The following is a 10,642-nucleotide window of genomic DNA, read 5'->3' on the forward strand; positions in this document are numbered from 1 at the left end:
TAGAGGTGTGCTAAGCTGGAGAGTTCTCTATATACACAAAGGAAGGGAACAGAATCCAGATGACAACTCTTGAGAAGACTCAGTTCCTGCAAACTGTGCATCTGCTTCTGACCCAACATATGGTCATTCATAGTGAGGCTATAGTGTGAACTCTGTGAGTCACTGCTGCCATGCCTGAAAGACTTTATCAAAGATAGAGAGAGGCTGCTCTCTCAGTTCATTCAAAATGTCTCTGTGTGATGTGAGGACAGGTGCTTATTTTTATTGCAGTAGCAATTCAATTATACATGATAATAAAGCATGAAGCATTTCCGGCCTGCATCTGCATGAATGTCAGGATTTCTATCTATTATAATTCTTGATCCCCGCTTCTCTACTGCACCTACTGGCCTCAGGTGATATACGATTCTATATGCGTTGACAATCACGAGTTCATCATCTAATTCTGGCTCTCGGACTTGACTTTTGTGTGATGCGATGAATCATAAGAAAACGTGGATTCAACTATAATGCTTCAGGACTGATATTATTGACTGTCGTGTACTAAGCAAAATATCGCAATAAGAGCTGAACCGCTCGACAACCGCGAGAAACGAAATTATCTACATGAGTTTCCCAGGTATACTGCTACTAAATACACATCTCCTGTCTGCCGAACTCTTTCGAAAATTTCTTATTCCATTCCGCGGCTAACTCCAGGTGTTTATAGCTCACTTAGCTAGCATCCGCCTCAGCGAGAGCATGTGCGATTGCTGTGATGTTTTTGATCTAGTTCATGTTAGTCAGCAAGTGAGAAGTGCAAAGCAGGCTCTGGTACCCACTTCTCGTCCATTGAGAGCTAAAGACTCCAATCGTCGGAGGTCGTGCTCCTCGATCATGGCAGGTCCTTGGACTGTACGTGCGTTGGTCAGAAAAGTTGACCAGAGACCCCTGCGAAATTCCCTGCTCAAATCTTCATACTTGATGATTAAATGGATCCGACTAAGGATTGCATCATCAAACTGAATACCCCGATTCGAAGTCAAGAAAAGAATTCCTTGATAGTATTCCAGTTTTCGGAGGAAAACGGTCACCAGGCGATTGTGAGTACCGTGGTAAGATGTACGCTGCTCCATGAACGCATCTGCCTCATCCAAGAGAAGCACGGCTTTAAAGTGCTTAGCGATCTTGAATACAGTTTCAAGTTGTTGCTCAAGCGCATTGGAATCTCCGTGGTCGACAACGAGCTCGCCCGCGGATATCTGGGAAAATCAGCCAGGCCACAATCAGCGCCACAACTGGCTCGTGCCGAATAGAGAGGCAGCTTGAAATATTCCGAGGCTGCTTCAACCGTAAACGTCTTTCCGACGCCAGGTGGGCCACTGGCACGGGTTAGGACGGAAACCTCAATATAGCACATAAACAATTCGCTGACATACTCCAGAAGGATGTTGAGTCCTTGACCTTTTCCATCAATTACGTCGTCAAAGGGTACCGTCGGTATCAGACCCAAGCGGGTTTTTGCCATTGATAAGAGGATTGTCTTGTTCTCTGGCGGAATTTGCAGGCAGTCGAATGATTCAGGTGACCAGGTTACGTCCCTAAGAGCACTAACTGAGCACTCCACTGGAATCACATTAGCAGGTCCTCAATCATTATCAATCGTGTCACATACAGAACGTTTTCTCCTTGAAACTGAAACAACAAACTGTTGGGCAGGCGACCAAGAGATCGGTCTCTCTCAGCTTTCGTGCCTCCACACCGTCTCCTTGCATCCTCTCCTTCTCTCGCTCGCGGTCCTCCATAAATATCGCACCTATATCGAAAACAGCAATTCCACCCTTGTCCTTGACCCCTAGATCGCGGAGTGACGGTCGTGAGTAGTTTGGCTGCATTTCATGGAAAAATGCAGCGTCCACTGCTACTCGGTTGTTGATGTTGATTTGAAAATCTTCCCCTTGCTCACAAAGAATGCACTGCCTTTACAGTGCTGAATGTGCGAGCCAGCCAAATCCCGAAATCTTTGACCTCTCTCAACTAGGTCTTTTCGGACCCGCTCGTGACTCGGATGGTGGCGGAGAGGGTAAGCCTCAAGGGTTGTAATCGGCTTTGACCCTCGGAACTTTGGCACACGTAGAAAGATTCCGGCCTCACCGAACTCGACTCCGTCATAATCAAGAAATCGGCATTCGAGATTAAACCACGTCTCGTCATTTTGGGTTACTTCTTCTCCCGCGTCGAATTTGACACATCGCGGCTCTTTTGTGCCGATGCATGTGGTATAAACATGGCAACCAGGCTTGAAAAGCGCCCAAAGGAGGTCATATGTAATATGACCGTACTGCAATATTGATTCGAGACGCTGCGAGATAGAAGCATATGCCTGCTTGAGTTGGCGGCGGAGATGCTCCGTATGTGCCGAGTCATGGTCCGAACTGTTGTCCGTGTTCTCCACACATCTGTCGAGCTCCGGGAGGAAATGAAAAAGGACGTTTTGCTCGATCTAAATCCACGTCAGCGTTCTCTTCGAGATTTCACTCAGTCTCAATTACCGATGGCTTGTCCTCCATCAGGCTAATAGCTTTGATCTCGTGCAGCACCACACGCAGGATGTCACGTAGGCCTTCCGATTTGATGTCTATGTAGGGCGTCACCTCAGAATTTCGCTTTATTTATACCATTAGTATGGTCTCAGTCCGCTAGGCAAAGACATTACGTACCAACACGCTCACGGACAACAAATGCATATTCAGCATAGTTGTCCAGACCACTGCTGGTCTCTACCGGCTCTGCTATCTTGTATTTGCATGTTTCTTTGTTCCAGCTAGATCCGTGTCAGCCATCTTCTAACGGAAGGGGGTTGGCTTGTGGCTCATACGTTTCCACGACCGTCTTGAATTGGGGTATCGAGGCCCACTTTTCGAATGATTTGAAATCGTCTGGGGTAGTACAGATCGGACTGTTGAGATCAGTTTTAACTGCAACCTGAACGACCTCCCCCTGTTCATTGCTTGCTGGACAAGACAGGGCAGGCTTAGTTGTCACAGACAGCTCAACCGAAGCACATTCATCGTGGTTGAGCTTGACCATCAACTGCTTCAGTCGAACCATGTCAAGGCCAGCGGCCTGTACCAACCGCTTCTCCAGTTCAACTGCATCAAGTGGTGGCGTGGGGGGTCTGATGGAAAAAGCGGGAGTAGGTGGCAGCCCTCCAGGCCATGATCCTGGGTCGGACAAAGCTTTTTTGACCAAGTCGACTATGACTGATTCCAGTTCGCCAACACCGACCCTGGGCGACGGGCCACCACCAGAGCCTTGAAATGGTGCGAAGGCTTGGCGGCTTGCAAAGCAGAAGGTGAATTGTTGGCCGCTTTCTGAAGTGATTCCATGTTGGATGGGTTGAGAATTGAGACTAGTACGATATGGATCAAGTTGCGAATGAGAACTTGAATGTCATTGACAAGACAAAAGTTTAGGCAAGCCAAAGGGCATCATGCCTCCTTATATATCTGTCGTCCAGTGAACCAATATGCAGGATATCTTACACTTTCAGAGCTATACGTCGCTTTCCCTTTCGCCATCCCATCCACATGTGCCACAGGATGCAAGGTCATGGCATTGATCACACCGAGTTGTGTGAGAATGTTCCAACCTGGCTATCCTGAAATAGCTTGAAATATGTGCATAATCTGAATGTATCCATGTAATTAAGTGTGCCTGATATGCATTTGGGTACTCCGACAGCCAATAACTATGTGTGTTGATCGATCTTGGCTGTCAGTAGTTTGTAGTATGAGATGAAATACGATGGAATGGAATGGTATGGAATACGCCCGCCAAAGTCACATTCTCCATCCACGTGGGGAACCCCACTACCATATATTTCGCTCCCATTCCAACCCATATCATTCCAGTACACATCATTCCATTTAATGCTTTCATCCGATTCAGCTTTATGGAGCAACACGTGTCTCAGGCTACATAACGGGTTGCACGGAATACTAACAGGCGGGTCAAAACCCTTGCTAAGATTGACAATAAAGCGGGGCAGTTGAGAACGATAGGATTGACGATAGTGATCAAGACCTGTTGCCGGACCGTCTAAACTTCGTTTGGGGAACTTCCAAACAAACGGCATGGCGAAATGCCCGAGCGCGTCGTGGATACCTGAAGCTTCAAGAAGCAGACGATCATCTCTTCCTTGCTGTTGTCTTGGCTGTCCCACGAACAGAATGTGCTCAAACAGGTTTTGATTTGGTTGTAGAGCACCTTATTCATCTTGATAACTGATGTGAGGCTAACTTGAAATAGGAGACAAGCGACATGAGTAAAATGTTTTCATTTACTAGCTACACTGTTAATCACTGGCTCCGCAGAAATTCAACTTGTGTTCTCCGACATACCACCCAAAAGCATCAAGAAGTTGTTCCATATTATGCATAAAGGGGTTGAGACAAGCCAACAGTGGTTATCAGAGAGAGAACGGGGCCAAGAAACTTCCAGCTTCATAACAGCCTTGATTCCAACTGGCGATAAAGACTGCTGCTTCACCATCACAATCGGCCGCGAGGATATGATGCGAGGTGTCCATCAACTGGGCTTACCCAACTTAAGCTCTAGTGAATTTTATCTCTGGACCTAACACTTAGCAAGAATGCCACAGTGGGACATAGAACAACCTCTCTGCTTCACTTGCCCATCCTTCCATGAGAATTGTGGCCCAATCCCTCTTATGAACTCACACGAATCCATTTTTAAAGAATATCCATTTTACAGTTGGTTCGCCTTCATGTAATCCGTCTGCGCGCATCCACACGTCGTAAACTTTCTAGTTTTAACAGCCAGTCAGCGTTTGATATGAGTCATATTTTAGAATCGTCTCACTGTTTGCTCTTGCACTTGCTCTTCTGCTTGCTCGTCCGCTTTTTCTTTGACTTGTGTTTCTGCCTTTATTGTTTGTTGCTCTGCCATAGGAGGGTATGAGGTGGTCTCTAGGGGCTCAAGTTAAGGACGTAAACTCGAATATAACGCGCCGCTTTTTCCTAAACAATCCGTGCTGAGTACAATGCGTAACGGCCAAATTTTGACTCATTTCGGTGCCACTTACAGCCCAGGGGAGTAGAACAGACTAGATGTCTAACGGGTCAAGCGGGAATATGGGTTCGATAAAAAGGATGGCTCGTTAGGAATAGAGCAGGACCAGCCAGTGTAAGGTTCTCCGTCATAATATCTCATCACTACATTTTGTTTATTCCAGGACGTTTTATACAATACCATTGCGTTCCACTCTAAGGCGAATGTAGGTAGTGATTGGTTGTTCATATCCTTCGTTCGGGTTTTAGGCATCAATGTATCATGAATTCTTTTATCTCCTGTGCAGGGCAGCGTGGAAGATCTCTTCATGGAAGCGAGCTAAATCCTGAGACGCCACATCGGGGATCGAGTTGAACAAAGCGGTTTTTGCGCAGCTGGCGGCTATCTTACTCTATAATTTCCCAGTCAATCACTGCCATATCTGTGGAGACAGAAATAATTTGTTCCCAGCACGTGATTCATGGATTTTGTGAAGACTATGTAGGCAGCTGAGGCATATATGTGCGGTACGCTAGTCCGTGATAGGCAGCCTAGGGCCAACATGTGGGATGGTTGATCTTGTTATTGTTGTGGTCGCTAGCTAACTATATAGGGGTAATCACATGCGGTGGAGGGCCACCTGGGCAACTAGTGCCCAACACCCCCCCACATGCCAATGTGCATGATGTGTTCCTACAAATATTCCATGCTAACTATCTTAATCTAGATCATCTCAAAAATATGCTATATACAGAAATTTAATTATTCTCACTGTTGTCAGCAAAAAGTTCTAGTAATTTAATGAAATATCTAAATATCACTATATTCAGAGATTTGATTAATTCATCTGCTATCATATTCTCAGTGAAAATATAATTAATTGAAATAACATCTTCATTCAGTTGTGTGTGAGAATAGTGAAAGTAAGTATCAATATACTTGCTGTGTGCTGTGATCACAGCAATAGTAGCTAGATCAATTAAATTTTTATTATCTACTTTGATGAACAAGAGATTCTTTGCTGTAATAAATTCTAATTCTATTATTATATTATACAATCATATTACTTTATATACTGCTTCACTGAGTGCTATATATTCTATCTTATTTGAATTTAAAGAAATATAAAATTGTTTGAATAAACATCATAAAATTGATGCATCTGCTAACTTGAATATAAAGTTTAAGATAGATTTATATTCATTATTCAACAATTCTGCTCAATCTGAATCTGTATAATCTATCAGTAAATATAACACATTGAGAAATTCATCAATCTTATTCTTGAAATCTTTGTATAAGATATCTAGATTACTCATTTCTTTTAGATATTATATAATGTGAAAAAAAGCTCTTTATATTTTAGATATAGACACAGTATTCTTCTGTACTAGTAGAGATACTGCTTATATAATATCTGAGTATAATTTAACTATCAGATACTACAAGCACTCTACTCTGTATTAATATTATTTTTTAATAAATTCTTCTTTTTATTCTGATACAGAGATATCATCTATCTTCATTCTCTCAAATATTGATATAGAGACAGAGACAGCATTGTCTAGACAGAAATCTTGTACTAAATAATCAATATAACATCTCAATATCAATTTTATAACATTATCAGAGCAACATTCAATTTTTATATTCAAATATTTCAAAGATTCTTTCAAATCTTTTATTTCTAATTTATTGATAAGAATATTAACTAGTCAATCAGCATCTGTCAAATCTTCTGCTATAATATAAAGATTATTTATATAGATTATCATATAAAAATGATTGCAGAATGTGTAATATTATAGAGCAGAGTTATAGAAACTAGATTTGAAGTCATTTTTATAGAGTAATGTTATAAGAAAATCATATTGTGATGGGTTAGCATCTGTTGATAGTTAACTTATGCAACCAACCCTCTACTGTGCGCTCATGTGCTCATGCACACTCATGAAGTTCTTCCACATCTTCTTGCAATTCCACCTCACAATCACATACATTTTAACACTCTAATAATTCTTCTACTCTGTGTTTCTTCAGAGCACAATCTTTAATATTTCTTCCACTTCAATTCTCTTATCTATAAAAACCCTCTTATACAACCCCTTCTTCTGATTTTCTTTCTCTTTCTTTTCTTAATCAATTTATAAACTATTATCAGAATAGTGTCAAGTCTGTTGATAGTACTGTTGAAATGAATTGTACAAACTGCACAGACAGTACAAACAGTTTAATCTACAACATTGATAATATCTGCTTAATCAGTGGCATATCTGTTACATTACAAATCAATTCATCTGTGTTTAAGATCTGAATGTCTAGTTATTAGTTTCTATACTCAAATGCATTGATTATATTTAAGATCTGAGTGTCTCATTACCAGTTTCTATACTTAAGCATATTGATTATATTAAAAAAAGATCTGTGTGACGGGCGTGCCACCGATTAAGCAGATGTTACCGATGTTGCAGATTAAACCGTTCGTACCGCCTGCGCAGTTCGTACGATCCGTTCCAACGGCAATATCAACGGACTTGACACTATCCTGGTAACAGTTTACGAATCGATTAAGGAAAGAAAGAGAAAGAAGATCAGAAGAAGGGGTCGTACGAGGGGGTTCTTATAGAAGGAGGATCGGGACGGAAGAATATCGGGGGTCGCGCTGCAGTGGAGCGCGGAGCGGAAGAATGTTAGGGGTTACGCGGAGGAATCGTTAGAGACTACGCGAGCGCGGAGCGGGATCGCGAGGAGAGGGGCGTTTCGTAGGTACGCGAGAGCACGTGAGAGGGCGAACGGGCGATAGGGGGTTGGTTGCGTAAGTTAACTACTAACGGGTGCTAACCCGTCACATTATCCCCCCCTACCGGGGCGAGCGAGGATTCGTAGGCGTCGAGTGCGACGGTGTCGTCCATGGCGGACGCGGGTTCCCAGGTTGGACGATCGTATCCTACCCATTTGACAAGGTATTCGCGGCGGCGGCGATTGGTTCTATCGCCGAGGATTGCTTCAATTTCCCATTCGAGTTCATTGTCTTCTCCTACGATGGCAGGTGGTTGCCAGTCGGAGGTCTTTTGCGAAGGGAACGGGTCCTCGGCCGCGGGTCGGAGCAGGTTCGTATGAAAGACATCGTGGATGCCAGGCGGGGTGTCCAGTCGATAGTCGTGGGTGCCTAGCACTTCTACTACCGTGTATTTGGCGTGACGGTAGTCCAGCGTACGCGAGGGGCGGTCCGTTCTTATGTTCTTGAGATCTAACCAGACCTTGTCTCCTATGCTGTAACGGGTCGCAGGACTCCTTCTGGTGTTCGCTTGGTCCTCATAGTCTTGTTGAGCACTGGCCATCGAAGCTTCGGCCCACTCGCGGGCTTTCTTGAGCTTGCTGACTATGTTCTCTGCCGCCTGTACGGGACTGCGGGCGTACGTGGTTTCTCGGGGGGTCTCAGGGAAGTCCAGAATCTCTAAATCATAACCGTGTAGAAGGAAGAACGGGCTTACACCTGTCGTAGCAGAATCTCGGCCGTTTATGGCAATCTCAGCATGCGGCAGCAGGTCGCTCCAGTCATCTTGCGCGTAGTTGCAGAACTTTCGGAGGATGTTCTTAACTGTCTGTATCATCCTCTCAGTGGCTCCATCGGTCTCTGGGTGGTACGCTGTCGACAACTTTCGCTCGATTCTCAGTAGCTGGCATACGCGGGTCCAAAGTGCGCTCACGAACTGACTGCCTCTATCTGATACAATGGACGAAGGTAGGCCGTGCATGCGATAGAATGGGCTCCTGACGAAGGCGTCCGCAACGACTTCAGCATCCATCTTGTCACAGGGCTGCAGTATCACGCCCTTGCTGAGGCGATCGACAATGACTAGGACATTCGTAGAACCACCGCTCTCAGGTAAGGAAACTGCGAAGTCGATAGCTATATCGCGCCAAGTTCGTTCGGGGACAGGCAGGGGTTTTAGCATTCCTTTTCGGCGCTCACGCCATGCTGTTACTGAGCCGCAGCGGTCGCAATTGCGTACAAACCGGCGTACATCCTTCGACATATCCGGCCAGTAGAATCCTCGGGCGATGATGCTGTACATGATCTCACGCCCTGGGTGCCCAGTCATCGGCGAGTCGTGGATATCCTGCATGATCCGTGTTCGTAAGGGTTCTGAATTAGGGACCCATCGCCTATCTCGAAAGCGTAGGCAGTTGTCATCGTCAATCGAGCATGCTGAGATGTCCGTTCTTGGGTATACGCCTGCGGGGAATCGAGGTGCTTTGCTTCGTACGGCTTCCGCGGCCTGTTGCCAGGATTCGTCCGCCTCTGCTGCTTGCTTCCATTGTTCTTCGAGCGAAGGTTCCTGAGCTCGGGACAGGTTAACGCGTACGCGGGAGCTATCTGATTGCCTGGGACTTTCTATAATCGCGGGGTCGATTAACCGATGTTCTCGGTGCTTCCACCTGTCATCTAGGTCGTCAGAGGGCATATCTTGTTCTCTGCGGGATAGGGCATCCGCAAGGGCGTTTTCTGCCCCTGGTCGGTAACGGATCGCGAACGAGAAACGGCTGAGGAACAGTGACCAGCGCATATGCCTCTCTGTGAGCTTGCGAGTGGTTGTAAAGTATTCTAAGTTCTTATGATCGGTGACGATCTCGAACTTCTCAACGCTCATGAGCTCGGATTCCCATTCTTCGAGGCATCGTATGATTGCCAGGAGCTCCTTGTCGTAAATCTCGTAGTTACATTCGGCGGGCGACATCTTCTTTGAGGTGAAGGCACAGGGTCGTAGAACACCTTCATTGTCATATTGCATCAGTGCTCCACCTACTACATAACCTGAAGCATCTGTCTCGAGAATCGTATGCTTATCTGGGTCGAACGACTGCAGCATCGGGGCGGTCGTGAACATATGCTTCAATTTCTTGAAAGCAGCGTCCGCTTCAGTGGTCCATTGGAATACAGCGTCCTTCCGTGTCAGGTCCGTTAGTGGTCGTACGATATCCGAGAAGTCCCTGATGAATCTTCGATAGAAGTTGGCGAATCCTAGGAAACTCCTAGTCCCTTTTACCGAGATAGGTGCCTCCCAGTTGAGGATTGCTTTCACCTTTTTAGGGTCCATTCGTACGCCTTTTTCAGCTTCAATGATGAATCCTAGATAGGTCGTAGACTTGGTCTCGAAGTCGCACTTGTCAATGTCCACTTGTAGTCCTGCTTCTCGTAAACGGTCAAGTACCTGTCGTACGTGCTTGCGGTGTTCAGCGAGCGATCCATCGGTGAAGATCAGGATGTCGTCCATGTACGCTGACGCGATCTCATCGAGCAGGTCTCGTAGGGCCCAGTTGATATATTTCTGAAACGTGCTGGGGGCGTTCGCTAGTCCAAAGGGGGTCACTGTCCATTCGTATAGTCCGTAGCGCGTACGAAAGGCGGTTAGCCATTCGTCACCTTCATTAATCCTTATCTTGTAGAAGGCCGCGGAGATGTCAAGCTTCGTAAACCATTTTGCTTTTCCTATCCGCTCGAGTGTCTCATTGATGAGCGGGAGAGGATATCGGTCCTTTCGCGTAATCTTGTTAAGTCCTCGGTAGTCGACACAGAATCGTAAGC

At 45.4% G+C, this 10,642-nt stretch overlaps 1 protein-coding gene across 1 annotated transcript; it reads right to left on the minus strand.

Annotated features, from left to right (window-relative positions):
- Window positions 1-714: 714 nt before the first annotated feature.
- Window positions 715-4,950, minus strand: HCBG_01981 (uncharacterized protein; the record flags this gene model as incomplete). Its single annotated transcript, XM_045429030.1, has 12 exons — window positions 715-768; window positions 822-1,241; window positions 1,331-1,605; window positions 1,655-1,868; window positions 1,946-2,482; window positions 2,532-2,617; window positions 2,700-2,803; window positions 2,858-3,424; window positions 3,606-3,730; window positions 4,147-4,276; window positions 4,722-4,807; window positions 4,864-4,950. The coding sequence occupies 12 exons, from the start codon at window positions 4,948-4,950 to the stop codon at window positions 715-717; spliced, it is 2,685 nt and encodes an 894-aa protein (XP_045290816.1).
- Between the last annotated feature and the right edge of the window lie 5,692 nt (window positions 4,951-10,642).

Source organism: Histoplasma capsulatum (genome assembly GCF_000150115.1).
Source record: "Histoplasma capsulatum G186AR genomic scaffold supercont2.2, whole genome shotgun sequence".
NCBI classification, from domain to species: Eukaryota; Fungi; Ascomycota; class Eurotiomycetes; order Onygenales; family Ajellomycetaceae; genus Histoplasma; species Histoplasma capsulatum.